Here is a 20,305-nt window from a genome sequence, read left to right as displayed (position 1 = left end):
CTTGAGATGTATTCTTTTATTATATAAACTCAAAAGTCCCCGCAAGTCAATTTAAAAGGGTGGATCTGGGAGCTGGAAATACTTTACAGGCCAGATTCAATCCAAGTAGCAAAGCACCCTCCTGGGTTGCAGTAAATGCAATCACATAGAACAGAATTTGCCTGCCAGGGAGCAAAGGGGTAGCTGAGTTCTACAACCTGCAGGCAGGAATCATGATGGCAGGTAAGTGAGGGCAGTCTGTAGCAATAAAGGGCACAAGTGTTGGTGGGTAAATGGTTAGCACTTCTGCCTGGTAGTACTAGGGTCACTGGTTCATATCTCAGCCACAGCTCCACCTGCCTGGAGTTTGCATGTTCTCCCTGTGCCTGCGTGGGTTTCCTCCAGGTACTCCGGTTTCCTCCCACACTCCAAAGATATGCTGGTACGTTCATTGGATCCTGTCTAAATTGTCCCTAGTATGTGTATGTATGAATGTAAGTTAGGGACCTTAGATTGTACACCCCTTGAGGGTTAGGGACTGATGTGAATGTACAATATATATATGTAAAGTGCTGCGTAAATTGATGGCGCTATATCAGTACCTGAAATAAATAAATAAATAAGTGTATTGATGACACAATCGAGGCCTATGTGGAAGAAGGTCTATAAGAACTTGAGGAACTTGGATGAACACAGTCTGAAATGTAACTGGCTTTGATGATGTGTGACTCAGCAACCCTCTCATCCAATCCTAGGCAGCATCTATGAGCATCTGGCAGTGGGGGGCCCCCTCTGACTGGAGATGCGGCTGTATTGTAGGCAACCCTGGCATTCCTGCAGCTGTCAGATCTCCTTAGGGCGGCCTCTTTCACTTGATACTCAGCTTGACAGTGGTCCCTTAAGCTTTTTTCCAGCTTCTCTGTGAACTCCAGCCCAATCTGATCTGGTACTAAAGTGTGTAGCTCTACACAAACTCTCCGGCCCTCAGTCTCTATCCAACTCCAACTCCCCTCTGTCTTCCTGGGCTTTCCTTTATAGATGTTCCTGCCCCTTGGTGATTGTTCATGGTTGCTGTAATTTAGTTTCAGCTTAAACTGTATGTACCTATTAACAGCATACAAGTTTCAGAAGTCTCTGTGCACCTGTTTTAAAGGAAAAGTACAGCCAAAGCTTGTTTGGCTGTACTTCTCCTGTGGATCTCCTGTGGAGCAGTTCTACACTCCTGTGACCAGTTTTCAGCCAACAGCAGACTAAATTCTACTGTCAGCTGACATCACTCAGCCGGTCAAGGCAGGGGAAAAATTGACTACTCCTGCTCCCTCCGCAGCCCAGCGTGAGCACTGGGGAGGGCGGAACAGAGAGCGGTGACTGACAGTCACAGCTCTTTGCTCCAAGTGGCAGGGAGAACTGAGCAGTCAGTGGTGTTTGTGTCAGTTCTCACTCTTAGAGCCAGCGGGGGACAGTTGCAGCATCAGATCGATGCTGCATCCACATAGGTAGGTATGAAAAAGAAATCCCATAATTCTCTTTAAAGGCTGTGGCAAATAAAGTGCTAAACTCTTCCATCTTGTGGATAAATACAAATCTGTATTCACAGTAACAATGCACAGTGTTGCACTGTATTCACACTGACTTTTTCCTTACAATCTTGGTGCATTCAGTGATGAAAATGGTGAAAAGTTTCACCAGGTCATAGCCACAATGGAAAAATGGTATTAGGGCAACTGGAATCCATCAATGCATACAAAGGAAAATCAGCAACAAAACACTTTTAGCCCTGTTAACCCATGCAGTGTGTTGGAAACATTATGCCATTCAATATGTTCTAGTCATTAACAGTTAGTTTAATATTTATCAAGATTCCAATATGATTCAGTTATTCTAAAATTACATTTGTGTTCTGTTTGAAGGGCTCTTTTAAATTCGCCAAAGGTTATTCAGGAAGCAAAACTAAAATAATTGTTGCCCAGTGTTAGGTTTTCCACAGAACAGAAAGTAAGGAAACCCTATCAGGTTAAAATTGCTTTTCGATTTTTCCCCACTTTCTGTCCTGGGGTCAGCCTTTCACCAAACAGAAAGTAGGGGGAATACTCTGACAGGGAAACGAACAATATTGACAGGGGTCCTAGTGTTCCCCTACTTAAATCTGATCTCTGGGCTCCCACTATTCCTCTGTACTGTAGCTAATTGCTGGCATTGCAAAAAAGAGAAAAATCTAAATGCCCCTTTTACTCTTCTAAAGTAGTGGTCATGTGATGCTCCAGTTCCAAATCTTGTATCTATTTATAGGAGCAGGAACACTTCTCCAGGTGTCCATGTCACCACATATGTGACATGGACTCTTCCTATTGGCTGTCCAGTAGCAGAGTTCTTTCAGAATCCAGAAGAATAGTCTGCATCGGTCAGCATGAGGGACAGGGTGGCATGGGCATATCTGCAGTGCTGCATTACCAGTCCCGTAAACCCTAGAAACAGCTCTTGCAAGGGACCCATATATCAGAGTTCTTTCTTCAGAAGGTGAGAAAGAAAAAAAAAAGCAGGATAGTTTAGAAGGGAATGGGGGCTAGGAAGAAGATTATAGTTGCCAAGAGTTGAGCTTTAATTTAAAAAAATAATTTTTACTTCTGTTGGTGTTACTGTTGGAGAGTTTCCTTCACTTCCTGTTTGGTAAAAGGTATAGAGGGGAAATCTCTCTAATGGAGCCCTGGACAGCAGTAAAACCTGACAGGAATTTCAATATTTCTCCTCTCATCTAAAACAATAACAAGAAATAAAATTTAAGCTATAAATACACTTTATGAGTTATTATATTTAAACTAAACTTAATATTTTTGCTATAGGTTGACTCTGGTGGCTGAAATACCCTTCAGTTTGTATATCATTGCATCCCAGAGACCAAGCTGTGTCCCCCTTTACATGGTGTTAATTCCAGATATATGTAGGCATGCACGGCTGCCTGGTGACACTCCCTCCATGTTCCCCTTCTCACTGGGCACCAAGTGTGGGTCACAAAGAAGATCTTTGTGACCCACACAAGGGTCTTCTGGGCTACACTAGCACCTTGAACAGAGTCACTCATCCAACACATGGGGTACCTTTACTGTGCCGTGCTCATCAATGTCCCTGGACAAAACAGTGTTTGTTTTCAGGGACAACTCAACCATAAGGCAGAATCCCAACGCAAGAGATGGCCATATACCGTGTACACTTGAATAATAAACTGTATTCTAGTTCACTCTCTCTTCCTTGTGTAAGTGTATACCATACTGTCTCTGTTGCATTGTCCATTGGAGGAACACACTGAGCCTACGCAAACTCCACATGTCCAGCATATCTCTGCTACTTCCCACTGTGTTAACTCTTACGGATCTATCTTCATACCCCAATGTGCTTTACTGACACGCACTGTAGGCTATGTGTAGAATGTGCCGGTTACTTGCATTACACCTCTTTAGCAACTTCAGACCAGGCAAGGACAAAGTTTCAAAAGCTTTACTGAGAACTCTTAGCATAACAAAACACAGTGCACAGTCTTTTCCTTATGACCCTAATACCTAACTAGGCTTGTGGCTACCCCAAGTAACTGCGCAGGATGAGAGCCAATTCATGGCAGAGTCCATAAAGGCAGTATCCAGCAACTGTCTTCAGGGTGGACTGTAGGTCCCAGCAATCCCCCTACATGCTGGATGTGACAGCAGGCAGGCTTACTCTACAATATGGAACTGCTCCTTCTCTGTAAGCAACAGTTTGGCACGCCACCCCTCCCACCCGGTACCGAAACAAGTTAATTCAGTGCTGAAGGAAAAGATGCCAAACTGAAAAAACTGCCTACACAGTCCCCTGAGGTCTGATTTTTGAGCACAGAAAAGGACTGAGGATAGATTCCCCAGTCCCTTTCTCTGGGGTGTGCTGTGTACAGAGTGCATGGTTCAGGGGTACACTATGCACTAGCTCAGTAAGGCAGGAAAGAAAGTCACAGACTCCCACGCAATAGCTGAATAGCTGTGCAGGCAGCTGTCTGCCCCCTCCGCTCCTTTGATCCCCTGCAGCGCCCCTCTCCTGCTGGCTTGCTGTGCAGTAAGTGGGTGGGCTGAATGAAGGCATAATCTTCCCCAGCATAGAGAAGTTCAGTATGCGGTTGGTAAGACAGCCACAATATAGTTGCAATGTAACCTTCCTTGGCACTCATTCTACTAGTCTTCTCTCTCCCTACTCTCCATCCAGCCAGCTGCTGTGGGGAGTCTGTTCAGGATGGAGAGAGGGGAGAGAGAGGACCAGGTGAACGAGTGCCGAGGAAGGTTGTGTTGCAACTATTTTGTGGCTGTCTTACTGATCGCATGCTGAACATCTACATGCTGAGGAGGATTATGCCTTTATTCAGCCCACCCCCTTACTGCACAGCTAGCAGGAGAGATGGGGGAGCACTGCGAGGGTCCAGAGGAACACAGGGGTGGGGGGACTGGACAGTTTAAGAATAAGGGACATGGACAGGAGTGACAGCTGGGGTGACATTTACTGGTACCGATCCCTGTATTTTTCCTCCTGCAGCAGCTGAATGCTGATTGTAGGGAGAGGAGGAGACCAGGGTTTTCAGCTGCTGCAGGAAGATCAGTACCAGCCGTGGTGCCTTTCCCAATGCCACACCCGGGGCACATCCCCCCCTCCTGATTTGGCCCTGGTAAGCAGCTGAAGATTACATACTGTGGCTTGTCTGTGTCTTCTTTCCCATGCAGCAGACTGTGTGGGCAGAACCCTACCCCCTTTTATTAGCAGCACAGGGAGAAAGGCAGAGCTCAGCAGAAAGAGTGGGAAACCAGGTTATCTGTTTCCCTTCTGGCTGGGGCAGCCGCTGCCTCACTAACCAGCAGTTTGGCCTGCTTACAGGTGAGGCCCAAGCAGGCCTCAATGGAAATAGCACACTGAGGCAGAGCACTCACACTGTCACTGCAATTCCAACACAGCGATCCCCATTGCTGCAGATGACTGGAGGAAAAAGTCAGCTGACCAGCTGATGACCAGTAGGCATGAAGGGGAGGAGCTTGCCACTGCTCAGAAACATGAGAGAGAGCCATCACTGGAGGCATGTGAAGGGAGCAAGAGTCCAGAGACAGACGGATACACTGACACACTGAGAACAAGTGAATGCCAATGCCACTGATCTCATCAACCCCCTGCCTCAGACTAATCCCATCCCCCCAGGGCCCCTACCACCACTGCCTTTGACTGATCCCATCCCCTGCCAAGGGCCCCCTCACCTCTGACTGATCCCATAGATCAGGCTCTGGCATTCCACCACCGCGGGCAGCCCCAAGATTGCAGGAAAGGGCCCACATAAGTACATGAGAAAGGGACCTGTGACAGGAGTAAAACATCCGGGGATCAGTGGGAAGGGCCGTGAGCTAAGAGGGAAGGGCCCCCCGTGTTGGTGCGAAGAGCCTCGGTTTAGGGTCAGGGGAGCCCATCATGGTTTCTTGTGCCAGGCCCTGAAGGTTCTAATTACACCTCTGACCTACAGTATTCCTTCTCTTTTTGACAGGTACCTCTCCCTAATGGTACTCCTACTCCTTCCCTATCCTGTGAGAGCTCTGTCCCTGTCTTACACCTACAGTGCAGACACACTGTATTATACAAAATCTTGTATTTAAGGAATTTTATGTTAAGATGACCGGCCAAAGTGTTGTCTGATTTCAGTATCCAATAAGATATGTTGTCTTCCCCAAGATGGCTGCCTGTAGCTCAAAGCAGGGGACAAATTAGTCCTCAAAGGTCTCCTGCCAGCCTGAAGAAAAGGCACAGTGCCACCTTCAGGTTGGTGGATATACTGTAGCCCAGTACCTGCCTACTCTCTACCCTTCTCTCAGCAATAGCTATAGATGCACTTTACGCACAGTGTCACTTTCAGCTGAGACAAAAAGCAATTGCTCCAACTAATGGGGCACTTTACAGCTTTGATTAAGAAAGTGGGTGGTGACACAAAATATACATCCATTATCTATATTATCCTCAGATTACCCAATAGGGCCACAAGCACTGCTATTAAAATCCTGTTTAATCCCATGCTGAGGTAGCCCCCACAAAGACAGCTTATTATATTAAATGTTATATCCTTGTAGAAAAATGCACCAGCTGTCCATTTCTCATTTTTCTGCCACTGCAGTTTGATAAACACAAAAACAACTGCTTGAAGTATGCCAACTAATGAACATACTCAGATTACACTGAGATTGTACTCAGACTAAAGATGTATGGTGCTATAATGGATCTGTCATTACATTTTATGTTTAGCTATTATTTGAAAATATATTCACATTATTTTGACATATAGTACAATCTGCTGAACTCAACCTATGCAAGTAAACCAAGTGAATAGGGCTGAGGTGCTACCACTGCGCAACCGCATGCAATACAAGTTTCCGGGCACATTGGTGTGGGATCATACGGGGTTAAAATAGGTGGTGAGGGGACAAAATAAATCCTCCTCACCCCCTGTTAAATACCCTCTGAAATGTGATCCAATGTGGCTCGCTCTTAAAAGTGCTACTGCAAGTGTACACTAGCCCTAACATTTACATTTATGCAGCTACGATGGAGCACATGTGTTTTTGCATGGCACATTTAATTCAATGGTCTGCCCTACATGCAAAAAAAGCACAAAAGAAGCTCATGATACTTTTTAAAAATGGAGGCGCACAAGAATGCATGGTACTTTTTGGCACAGGTGAGTGTGAAACTGTGTGTGTTAGCAAGGTGCGTGGGGGTGCCATTAAGAATCAATGAAACTGCCACGCACTTACGAAAGGGCAGTGTGTTTGGGTGATTTCTGTTATCATTATGATTTAAAAAGGAGCCAAACAACTGTGATAATAAATGGCTTCATATGGTCACTATCCTTTATTAAAAAAACTGTTTTTTGGCATGATCAGTCATATTTTCAATATCAATGCCACAGTTTCACAATTTCTGCCAGAGATTGCAAACTTTTGAGCACAACTGTACCTTTTTCCACAAAGGGGAACCCTGGGTCAACATCTACATCCTAAATTAAGATGAGTATGGTCCACAGATGATGCAGTCATATGAATCTTCATGTCTTTGTTTTAGACTGTATGTTCTTGGCACCTCTAGTGCGCTACTAGAATAGTGTTGTGCATTGCAGATAAAATCATCATGGTAACTGTGTGAGTCATGTAATTGAGGTCAGGTTACTGCAGGTCAGCTGGATGAGTTAATGGGTTGTGGCTCTATCGCCTGCCCCTGACCCTGGAGGACCATCGAACCTTCCAAAAGTCGGTAAGCAGGAAGGGGTGGAGACCTAATCTGCATGTTTATGGAAGTCGGTACAGTAGAGTGGTGGACTGGCCCATAAATATGGGAGACAGGGTGTCAAGTGGAAGATGGAGTGATGAGGAGACTGTAGGTGCCAGGGGGGGTGTTGGCCTCCAGGCTGGGCTTGGGCTAGCTCAGGAGGATACATTCTGCAGGACAGCATGAATGGAATCAAGACCTGGGAGCAGTGGGAGCAAAGAGGTCAGTGTGAGTACATCAGCACACCTTGGGATCCATAAAATACTGAAATACGGGAAATACTGCCACATGTAGCAAGCTTTCAAAGGACAACGTTGGGCGCAATCCTTTATCCTTATCCTGGGAGATCTTCAGACCAGCCAGGAGCGCTGATAGTGTCTGCAGGCTGTGGAACTGGGAGCAGCTCTACAGGGGAGAAGCGTCATCTCTGCATGTAGTTACAAGAAACTAAGCTGATTTTTGAGGGGCTGCTAGTTCCTGGTCCATAAAGGGCTGTTGCTACTGATCTGCAAAGGTCCGCAAAGACTGACGGCTTTCAAGGAAAAGAACAGTCCAGGATCTGTTTCTGTACATAGGAAGGAGGTTGTCCCCCCTTCATTGCCATCAAGCCAAACTGGGCATCCCATAATTCCTATTACCCTATCCAAGTTATTTTCCCTAAAAAAATAAAACCAAGCTCAAGGACTGTTCAGTGACTGTGGATGAAAGTGTGAACAATGCAAGTTGCCTGGCTGTCCAGAGCTTAGGGGTACCCACAACACAGCGGCCCCCACGAGGGTAGTGCTACACTTAAAACTGGTTACAAAATTACAGTGATCAGTGTGAGGAGGGACTGAGCAAATGCTTCTACTTTTCTGCAAGAGACTGATGAGATATTTTTCCAAGTCACATTGAGCTCAAGGATTCCTATTTTTTCCTTAGAACAAGTTATTTGCATACATAAGAAGAGTTAGGGCTGGGGCACATCTGAAGGGAGACTTTATGCAGCAACAGGCACGTACCAACAGTTAACTACTGCTGGTTACTTGGATATTTGGATTTACTTTAAATGTTTTCAATGAATATTTAATTTCCGTATCAGTATTTCTGCTGCAGGATAGACAAACCACTCAGGACTCTGTGGACTTTTTGGATATGTTATTCATTGAATAACATTACTTATTTGCCGTCCAGCCATGCAATGTTTGACTGGGAAGTAGAGGCTATAGTGAGGCAGTAGCAGTTGCAATTTAGGGTACCCTACTTCAAGGTTGGGATAAATATTATGGGGTGTGGGTCAGACTGTCATTTTTGTATAGGTAATAGCATGGGGAACTTTTTATTTTAGGTGTTCTTTAAATGCCACTGTTTAATAAACTTTGATATGAGCAGTAAGCCCACTGTAGATTATTTATGTGGTCCTTCTGATTATTTCAGGATAACGGTCTCTGCTATGTGCTTCATGGATTTCAGCAGATTTCCTCTAGACACGCAGAACTGCTCCTTGGAACTGGAAAGTTGTAAGTAGGTTTGTTCATTATTTGTGCTGTATGCTTGTGCTGAAAATGAAGATATGTGGTGCTAAGATTCATGTATAAGGCCTCACACTGCAGCTTGAAAAAGCTCAGTAATGTAGCCCATTATTTACATTGTGCCTTTGCACACAGGCCTGTAAAGAAGCGCCTTGAATTCTTCAGTAAAAAAAATGGGAAAATTGCATTTTTGGTCAGTAATTTTTGCCACGTTCGTGCATTTACGTGCAAATATGTGGATTGAAGCATAAATATTAATGCATTTTCCCTAAGAATATATTGTTTGTGCAAATGCTCACAAATACGCATGAATACGCGCAAAACAAAGGCCTGAAATGACATCCTAAAAAGCAGATGCTCAAACATCAGTACTGTGTGCAAGAGGCCTAAATAGATTTTAAATGATTTTAAAATAGATGCTGCGCTCCTGTAGCAGATGAACAGATTAATTATTTATCTTTATTACGGGTTGTGGTGGTGGTTAATCTGCTCCTGTAGCAGATGAACAGATTAATTATTTATCTTTATTACGGGTTGTGGTGGTGGTTAATTATATCAAACCAAATTTACCGTCCACTTGGTGTATAGTATTAGTAATTATATTATAATAATGTATAAGATAATGAATGTGAATCTATCAAATAGATATTTTTGCATAAAATTATATGGACCAAAAAGATATATAGAGAATAATATAATAAAATTGAAGTAAAGAATATGTGAACAAATCAAATATTAAAACTTGTATATATAAGAGTCCAAAGTTTGCTGGGTATGTTCACATCGCTGTTTAAATCTCTGCTGCAACTATGATATTCTTATGCGCTCACTTTCCTGTAAGCCCTTCTAGGCAAAACAAGCTTTTTAGATCCAATAAGGTGATGGTTTGATGTTATATGATTAGATCCTTCAGGAAGAGATGAATGGTGAGACTCCCCTCTGTTCTCCCGTGATGATCTCTGCGGTGTAGATGATTACCCTGCAGGTTTCTCCTCCATCTTGGTGACAAGAAAAGAAAAGGAATATAGTGCCTTATCTTTGTATAAAAGGTTTATTGTGTATGTTATGCACTCACATGGTGTTATGCACTCACATGGCGTACATGAAAACAACACCTTATAAATGCAAACAGCTCGCTGAGTATGACATGTAAACAACGCCTTATACATGCAAACAGCCCGCTGAGTGGAACAAGCCTCCTGGTGTGTTCCTCATTCAGACTATACTCGCCGTTCAGAAGTGGGTTTGCGGTGACGTCAGAGCCCCTCCCCTACGCGTGTCGCCACAGGGTCACGTGGCTTTTACTTAAGAAAATTGTACGGAAAGTTCTATGCTCTGTCTGTCTGTGCAGAAAGATTATAACCTACAGTATTTCCTATTTTTTATTGCTGTATATTACAAGCTCATTCCACACTCATTTCTCAACTTCCAAAATCCAAATGGTAACATGTAATGTGAAGAGATGCCAACCCAACAGGTTCCAGTCAAAAACTCCATGCTGAAGTTCCATGCATAAAAACAAAACAAAACAAAACAAAAAAAATCACATTTCTGGGATATGGGAGTCCCCTTTATCAAGGTAACAGACATAATGTTTTTTTTTGTATTCAACCAAAATGTAGTGTGCTGACTTCTCTTTACATTAGGGTACTATTGCTGTCCTTGACACTACATTGGGGATTCACCCCTTCTTCGTCCTGGTGGCTGTCATAGGTGGGACAGCAAGTGAAGGGAAATCAAGCATTTTACATTTGTCAACAGAACAGTAATAGAAGAGAAACACTTGTCTTAGAGGGCTTATTTCACTGTGGAGAGATTCCCTCTCACTTCCTTATGTATATTCAGAATAAAATGCAAAGGAAATCTCTCCAGACCTATAGAATATTATAGAAAAAGGTACTTGGATAAATTTACAAATTCTTTTGGCTAGTACCAGCCTGTTCTAAGATCCTGTTTCTATTCTCAGAAAGTATGCATAGTGTCCTGAGAATTTTCAGCATCTAAGAACACTTAAAAGGATTACATGTATAATGACAATACTGAAAAGGAATTCCATACAGCTACATACACAGTATATAAAGTGTTTTACTGGACAGTATGTTTGTAAATTTGTTTGACCACTCTCATGATTTACCTATAACATAGGTATATGTAGCCCTCTTTTTGGGGGGACGGTCATATGAGAAATGTCCCTCTTCAAACAGAATATTACACTAAACCTATAGGTAAATAAAAGAACCAGAACCTCTGTTAAATGGAATTTATAATAAAGTTGGCAGCCAGGACAGGGCCTCTGTGAACATAGGGAAATTAACCAGCAATCTAATCAAAGTAATTGGAAGCAGAAGAACTACTGCAACCAGCATATAAAATTAACCATAAACATATTGATGCACAGCAGTAAAGAAATAATAGAAGCTTTATATAAGAAAACATTAATAATAGTACATACATTTAATGTACAAACAGATATTATCAGCAAAGGGCCAAAATGTTTTTCGAAACATGCTCCGTTCTCCCCTTTGTCAAACCAATTAGTTTGGCAAAGGAGCGAACTGGGCATGTTGCGAAACACGTTACTGCCCCTTTTGGTGTGACATCTTTTCTTGTTTGCACTCCACGCTGGTCCTGGTAGTTGCCAGGCGTCCATCTTGCTGGCATGTGAATCTGAGGCTGCTGATCAGCTCTAAGGATCAATGACATTGGCTGATGCTGCTGCGCATCGGGGACCTAGCAGGTTTATCCTGCTGATAGGCACCTTTTCAAGACACATACTTGTTAGTGTTTTTGATTTGTATCCTAATAAAATTCCTTTGGCTGCTGCACTCAGAAGCGCTTTTTCCTTTTTATATCTTTTTCAGAGCTCACTCCACTCCTGATTAGCTGCCCAGTGCATTTCTTGCCTTTTGATTAAAATATGGGACATTATCTCAAGAGCACATAAAAGGCCCTCACTATCAGTGCCGGGAAAAGCTCATCTAGCGCCCAAAGCGGAGATGCCAAACGGCACCCTCCCAAAATGTACGAGCATTAAATGTTAGCAAAAATCCTCTCCCTCCTCCCAAAAAAATTGAGCACTAGTCTTCACACTTGCCTTCTAAGTATAAATTCTCCTTGTAAACCAACTTCTACCCAATTGCAAATTCCCCCACCCTTTTCAAATCCTCTCCCTCCCCAAATTCCCCCTCCTAGCACAAATCCTCTAACCCTCCAATTTCCCCTTTGAGCATAAATCCTTCTCCTCCCCCCCTCCAAAATCCCCCTCTTCCAGTCCAAATCCTCCCAAATCTCCTTTCATAGCACTAATCCCCCCCCCCCAGACCTTCCCTCATATCACAAATCCTCCCAATCATCCCACTAGCACAAATTCCCCCCAATCATCCCACTAGCACAAATCCCCCTTCTTAACACAAATCAACCCTCCTGGTACATATCCCCCCTCCAAATCACCCCTTCTAGATAACCCCCCTTAAACACGCTGCACCCAGGGGAGCTGTCCCTCCTGCCCATCCCTTGTCCCTGCCCTGCTCCTTATCAGTCAGTCCTTTCTATTCATTTTGTAAACTGAGGTCTTAACATTTATCAGTGAATGGCATTGCAGAGATGGGCTGGTTGGTACAGGAGAAACTGTCATAGCTAATGATTGAAATAGAGGTAGCTTTGGCAAAACCCACTGAAACAAAGAGCCCACCTCTTCAGAACTAATAATGGTGATGTGAATACAAAATCGAAAGCTTCCTTATAAAGCATTACCCCCTCAGGGGTTGTTAAGTATTTTTTGGGTTCCCTGTCTTGCCTGACCCCGCTCTAAAAGCCCAACCTCTGCTGACATCACCATAAACGTCTGGCCAGAAGAACCCTCTGACTGCCACCAGAAAATAGACTCACACAAAGTTTACAGTGAACTGATATTTTGATTGTATTGAGATCAAATGAGAGCACAGTAAACAATATAAAGAAACAAAATGTGTGCATGTAATAGCAGCTATCACTCTTAGCAACTTCAAGTAAAGATCAACATACAGCAAAATCTCAATCAGTTATACTGCAGATGTTCTGCAATTCAGAATTTAACCAGTAGCCTCAGTCCTGAGATGTTACTTCCCTTGAGTCGAGAAACTACCAAACCGCGTGCCTAAATCACTTTGGGCTCTCAGAGGTTGATGTCAGGGTTGAATTCTGAGGCAAAGAAAGAGCTCTTAGATTGAATAGGTTAATGTCCATTTAAACTGCACTATAAGGTCTTCTGATGGGGCCCAAGTTGGCGCACCTTAAGGATTCAAATCTCTTTAAGAGCAAAGGTGGAAGCTCCTTAATAAAGGGTGAATATAAGAAAAAAGTGCTGCCCCGTTAACACATAGAGTGAGATGTGAATTTAAGCAGGAGATTCAAGGAATGGGCAGAAGCACGTTGCTGTACAGATGAATTCTTCTTTGGATCGCATCCTGACAGGAGCACTCAAGATCGCCGGCCAGCAGGGTGGTTCTTCAGACTTAACAGTGATGTCAGTGGTCAGCAATTCCTCCCTCTTCCTTCACTCTCTCATCCTCCAGCGTCCCATACAGCCTTCTACTCACTCCTGCTTTCCAGCTATTCCCTCTCACTTTTGGTCTCAGGTTCCCGGGCTTTTGTATTTATTTTCTTCCGCCCACACGCCGGCTCCTCTGGGAAATGGAGTTCATCAGATGGCTGTCAAACAGCAAAGTCCTGCCATGAGCCTATGAATCCCACAAAGAGTATGTACAACTGGGCTGCAGAACATTGACATCTGGTGTCCATTTACCTTCCTACAAACTGTATTACGGCAGCGTGTTACACTTATGTTCCTGAATTTGAAGTGTCACAGAGTATATGTTAGTTCATTTTTCAATTACTGTAACCCAGCTAGGTAATTTTGCTTCTAAAAAGTCCCATTTCATCATTTTCATCGTCTTTTGATTTTACTCAGATGCCTATAATGAAGATGACCTAATGCTGTATTGGAAGCGTGGAAACGAGTCTCTGAAAACTGATGAACACATTTCACTCTCCCAGTTTTTTATTGAAGAGTTCAGTGCTTCTAGTGGACTGGCACTATACAGCAGCACAGGTAACTATTGATAATAACTGTTTAATTAGATGTTGTGACTTCCATCATCTGTCTGAACAGTTGCCAACATTCCCAGTTCAAACGGCAAGACAAATACAATAGGTGACACCTCTCGACTACTCATATACCACCATTCTATTCTGTATAAAGCTAAAAGTGCTGCCTAAGATGTTTCCTATTACTTTACTTATCCAGAAAAGCCTCCTCTGTGCCCTGCCTGACATTTTCAGTACGAGGAACAATTGGACGATTATCTGATAGTTAGTATACTGCTTTTGAAAGCTGGTTATGACTTTTCAGATGACAAAAACCGAGGTTGCAAGCTAGAAAAATGTTATCGCACTTGAAAACAATGTCGGAGCTTAATGTGTACAGTAATCATATGCAAATAAGTGAGCAGAAAAAATGATTAGAAACATAGAATAACCCTACTCTTCCTCTTATACTACACTAGTATGGAGCTATGTTTACCTTTGTCAGACGAGAATTTTCTTACAGGTTAATATCATTTTTGTGGAAATTCAGATGATTGGTTGTCCTATTTTCTCATACCGTGTACTACCCCTCAACTCCCTGACCATTAAGGAGGCTTTATTGGGTGGAGAGAAGCTCTCATTGGATACGGGATAGGCAGATCTTATGACCTGAATTTAGTAGTCAGAGTCCCATAGCAGGATGGCACTTCATCAGAAAGAAGTTTTATAAAACATTCCTTCATTAATTTTCAGTGTATATATATCTTCACTGTATGTGTGTGTGTGTATATATATGTATATATATATATATATATATATATATATATTTATATATATATAAATCAATAAACTGTACCAGTCGTAGAGTATTGTATAGTGTTAGTTGTTGATTAATGCTGAAATTTTTAAGTTTAAGTGATACCCTTTTTGGGTAACATGTTCTTAAAGATTCAAACTTTTCGGATAATCAGGACAATTGCATGAAGTTTGAAGAAGACATCTAAGCGATCCTGAATGCATCTTTTATAACTTAAGTCAGCCAACAAAGGGTATCATTTAAACACCAAAACTTCTGTAATGCAATATACAACTGAAAATTTGAAGCAAGCAGGACCAGCTGTTTGGATTATACCAGGCTATCAGTTATATTATTCTCTTCTAATACATTTTATTCTGATTGGTAGTTGTGCCTAATGCAAACCAATCCTATTTAAGACAGTTTTGAAAATAATAGCAAATATCAAATTAAAGTATGAACATAGTGCAAACAAAAATCAAATAACTTTTTTAACATTTATTTCCATTTTGTTTCTTGTTTACTAGGCTGGTACAATAGACTTTTCATCAACTTCATCCTTAGACGGCACATTTTCTTCTTTCTGCTTCAGTCCTACTTCCCAGCAATGCTGATGGTGATGCTATCTTGGGTGTCTTTCTGGATAGACAGAAGAGCTGTACCTGCCAGAGTATCTCTAGGTAAGGTATGACTTTAGAAGAGACCAGCAGTTACCATGCTAAAGTCATTTTCAGAAACACTGGAAACAAGAAAAAGAGTGCACATAAACTAGTCACAGTACTGCATCAAAGCATGATATGATTCCAATCAGCATTGTCTACACTGGATTTCTACATATTATCTATGTTTCTTCCTTCCAAGTGTTTGAAAATATTAATTAAAGTATTGCCTACCAAACTTCTGTTTTTTAGAAAAGCTGCTGAAAATATTAAACATGTTCCATGTTTTGGGATATATTACAATAGCCAGGCTGAACTGTCCTTGGCACTTTTCATTTACTTAATTGTTACTGAACACAGAAGTCCCCTGAGCTCATTAGAGGCACTCCCCTGAATGCCAGTGTTCCAGAAGATCTACTTCTTTTGGGCCAGTGACTAAGTGCTAAAACAATAAGTGTGCATAGCAGTAAAGCAATGAGTTAATGACTGATACAGGATATACAGAAATTTAATATGTAGGAGAAAATAGTGTGAGACACACAAGCAAACACATTTTTAAATATGTAAACATTGCTTGGTGGAATGAGTAGCACTGAATACTGGACAATATTGTCACAAAGTGTACTGTTGGTACTGAATTAAAGTAATTGTAAAGGTTCAGTTTTTTTTTTTTTTATAACAAACATGTTATAATTAAGTCTTCTTTGCAATAGTTTTGCACAGAGCAGCCCCAATAATCCTTTTCAGGGGTCCCCTGCCCGATGTTCTGGCTCCTCCCCTCAGACTACCCTCATAGCAAGCCACTTGCTATGGGGGGGCACTTGTGAGGACTCACTCCCAAGCCGGCTCTGTGCAGCTCGGCCCTGCCCCCACCTCCTCTTTACAGGCTGCTGTCTCTGAGCCTATGAGGAGAGAGAGCACAGTGCTTGATTGCCATCACACTCAGGTAAGTATTTGGGGGGAGGGGGCATAGATGCACATTAAAGGATTCTTTTAACCATTATGCAGGGAATGCATTAGGGTAAAAAAACTTTTAAAGTTTACAAGCACTTTAAGCTAGATATTCTTACTCCAATTGTTGTAACAGTGACTTATCCCTACCTGGGACCTACAGCATATGCATGACTTGAATGTAAGATAATTATTGCAGACAAGCAGGAAATTGTCATCAGATAGCTGAACTTACCAAACACTTGGCATCCATACATTTTTTTTATTCCATGCAGAAGGGTTGAGGCAAACAATATGATGCAGTAGATGCTGGCAATTGCAGTTTGAAGGTCAAAAGGAATATTTCTTTCCAAACCTCAATGTGTGTCTTGCAGGAAACCACAATGAGGATAGAAGTATTACAGAAAATTAGTGCAGTTAATACAAGGAAAACAGAGTGGCAGAATAACCATACACAACTTAGTAAAGCATTATAGGCTATAAGCACAGGGGCAATTTCATTGCACATATAACTGTTGGAGGCAGAACACCGGAGAAAACTGACTTACCATGAGCCATTGCTCTGAAGCTCTGTTGCAGCCCTCTCTGGCTCCTATGTACTCTAGGCAAGCTTGTGTCTGCAGAACTGTTTACTTCTTCCAGTCATTTCATGGCAAGTGCACATTGTTCCCTAAAGTAGATAAAAATTCATCTACTAGCTAATGGCCCGAATGCTACCTAATACTACGTTTCCTATACTTGGTTTTCTTTTAATTGAAAATAAAATCTTTTTAAAATACAACTGGTGCTGCCCCTTTTCTTACTTCACAAGGGTGGAGATTTCCCCAAGGGATTACGTAAGTGGGAAAAGGGGAGGAGCAATATTAGTACCAGTGCCCAAGAAAGCTCTGCTCAAGGTTGCAAAGCTTCTGGTTACCGACAATATTTTTGAGATCAGCCATTTTTTTCTTAAATTATATTTTTTTATTAGTTATAGTTACAATTACAACAGTTTTCCACACAATAAAAAGAACATACAATTTAAATAACAAATTTTTAGAAATTCCATTCCATTCCCCTCCCTTCCACCCCCACCCCCTACCCCTGGTCACCTCTTACTTTAAATCTCTTTCTTCCTATTCCATTATTTTATTCTTGTCATCTTATTTTATTTACCCCCCTTCACTCTCCCTCGCCTTCTATCCAAGGTAGAGAAGCCTTCAGTTCCCTGCTTTCTTAATCCTCTTTTACACTCCAGACAATTCTAGGTATTTCATAGATTTTTTAAACCCCAACCATCTATCCCAAATTTTTTTAAATGTTTACATTTTCAATTCTATCCTCTCCAATATAGTATAGTTCTTCCATTATATATATATATATATATATATATATATATATATATACTCCACTCTAATTATCCAATCTTTAATATTTGGGGGAACCTGAACCTGCCAGTAGCTAGGGATCAGTCCTTTCATCGCATTTATTAAACAAAATATTGTGTTCTTATATTGTTTTACCGTAAGATCGGTATTATGAAATAAACAGACCCGGGGATCCTTCAAAACACTGATCCCTGTTATCTTGTGTATTTGTTGTATTATTTCCTTCCAAAATTGCTGTATTTTGGGACACTCCCACCATATATGTGCCATTGTTTCTTTCTTTCCACATCCTCTCCAACATAACAGTGAATTTTCTGTTTGTTGATTATGTGCCACACTGAGTGTAACATGCCACCTTGCAAAGCATTTGTAATTAATTTCAACAGTGTTCATATCCACCGCCCCATGCACCAAGTTAAATATTTTCTTTTTTTCTTGCTCATTTAATATTGTTCCTAATTCCTTTTCCCACTTTTCCAAGAATGGCAGCAAGGCAGATCCAGATAGACCAGTAAGAATCTTATAAATGCGAGAGGTAACATGCCTTTGCATTGTATCTGTACTAACGATTTGTAGATACATGTCTTTCACCATCCTTGGTGGCTGTGGGAGTGCTGTAACAAAGTGTCTTAATTGATAATAATGCCACTCGTCAAACCTAAAAAAAAATGTCCTCCTTATTTTTTAAATCTATAAACGTGCACAATTCCCCCTTCTCGGTGATATCTTTTAAACGTGTGTTTCTATTTGTTATCCAATTCCCTGCAATATTCTCTTTCCCTGGAGGGAAGAGTTCTGTCCCCACCAACGGTATTAACAGTGAATTATATACCCACCCCCTTTATTTATGGAAACTATCCCATATCCTAAAGACATTTCATGTTAAAGTGCTAGTATTTTCAGAACAATTTCTAAACTGTTGTGGAAGCCATATAATCTTATCTAACTGTGACTCTCTCAGTGCACTTTCCATCTTAACCCAACTTTTTCCCTGTGAGTTGTAAATCCAATCTGCTATTCGTGAAATCAACACTGCCCAATAATATCTCCTAAAATCCAGAACGCTCAGGCCCCCATTTATTCTAACTTTACACAATACCTCATAGTTCACTCTTGGTCTTTTATTTGCCCATATATATTTAAGTATCATCTTTTTAATTGTCTCAAAGAATGACCTCGGTAAATATATTGGGAGCATTTGAAATTTATACAGAACCTTAGGGACTATCACCATTTTTAACAAATGTATACGACCAATCTAAGAGAGATATTCTCCTCAGATCATCCTTCAGCTCATTTATCAATGGGATATAATTTGTCTGATATATACTCTTTAAAGAAGGGGTTAACTTAACACCTAGATAACTCAATTCTTTTTCCCTCCATACAAAGGAAAAAGCTTCCTGTAATCTCTGTTTATCTATCTTTGAAACATTGATATTCAATATCTCTGACTTCGAGGGATTCATTTTTTAAATTTGATAAACCTCCATAGTATTTTAAAGTTTTCATTAGATTGGGTAATGTTACTCTGGGATTTGTTATATACAATAATATATCATCCACATACGCTGCTACCTTATGTTGCACATCTCCTATCAAAAAACCCTTTATGTCTATGTTCTTTCACACAGTCGCTAGTAGCGGTTCCAATGATATAACAAAAGTGAGTGAGATCAGCCATTTTAATAGCAGTTGATCCTGTGGTTGGCCCGAGAAAAAGGTGATTTAAGGGCAACAGCAGGATCAAGGTTAGCAATACATCTCTAATCTAAAGATATGAAATTGAAGTTACTGTTAAGAATTATATGCAGGAGAAACCTTGCAAAAGTCACTTTTTCTCATTTCTGGCTGGAATAACACTTTAAAGGAAACATCTGTTGAAAGAAATACTTAGGTTAACATTTTTTGCTGGGATGAATCAATAAATACAGTAATAGAAGGACTTTCCTGGATAAAAAAAAATTATACTCCAAACTCCCTCCAGTCCTGTTCTCATGAGCAGTAACCCATGCTTTTGATCACATGATCTATCTGAAATGGAGGATTAGTTTACTATTTTTGTTTCATGATCAACAGTGAAGGGAGTCTGGAGTATATTTTTTTTCAGTAAGCTTTTCTTCCTTCTATCACTGTTTTTATTATATGGATCCAAGATGTTAAAAGATAAGTTCACCTTTACAAAACAAAAATAATAAAAGCACATTTTTTGCTGGTAAAAAAAATATGCATTGCACCCATGATCAGCAGATCGCAGGTGTAATGCCATGGTCCTGCAAACTGTGTAGCTGTCTACTCATACCTCAGATATGGGCAGGTAGTTACAGGAAACTCAATGAACTACCTAGAGAGCTCAACAGAACTTCAAGCTGACTGCCACAAAGGCATTTAGTACTTGTAGTTCTCCCATTCACAGAATACTGGATGTGAATGATGTGGCTGGGCGGGTGAAACCAGGTTGGTTGTGACAGGTAGTGAGTGATATTCTCCCCCTGCTGGCTCTCACAGCCAGGCCGGCTTTGCCCACACAGCTGCATCATTCATTCACAGTATTCTGTGAATGGGGGATTAAGGGAGTGGAGGCTGGTGCATCTGTAACATTTTCAAATGGTGAACTTATCCTTTAATCAGAGCTCGCATCTTATGGAAGCATTAGAGTATAAGGCCTTCCAA

At 41.4% G+C, this 20,305-nt stretch overlaps 1 protein-coding gene across 1 annotated transcript in view; it reads left to right on the top strand.

Moving 5' to 3' along the window:
* GABRR3 (gamma-aminobutyric acid type A receptor subunit rho3) overlaps positions 1-20,305 on the top strand; it is a 103,746-nt gene that overhangs the window by 54,287 nt on the left and 29,154 nt on the right. Inside the window, exons 5-7 of the mRNA XM_089682946.1 lie at positions 8,701-8,783; positions 13,744-13,884; positions 15,183-15,335. Coding sequence (XP_089539072.1) covers positions 8,701-8,783; positions 13,744-13,884; positions 15,183-15,335 — 377 coding nt within the window. The remainder of the gene's footprint in view (positions 1-8,700; positions 8,784-13,743; positions 13,885-15,182; positions 15,336-20,305) is intronic.

This window comes from Staurois parvus, unplaced genomic scaffold (assembly GCF_062004578.1).
Source record: "Staurois parvus isolate SC_StPar_1 unplaced genomic scaffold, SC_StPar_1.0 ptg000299l, whole genome shotgun sequence".
NCBI classification, from domain to species: Eukaryota; Metazoa; Chordata; class Amphibia; order Anura; family Ranidae; genus Staurois; species Staurois parvus.
This window is presented reverse-complemented; position numbering and strand designations above follow the sequence as displayed.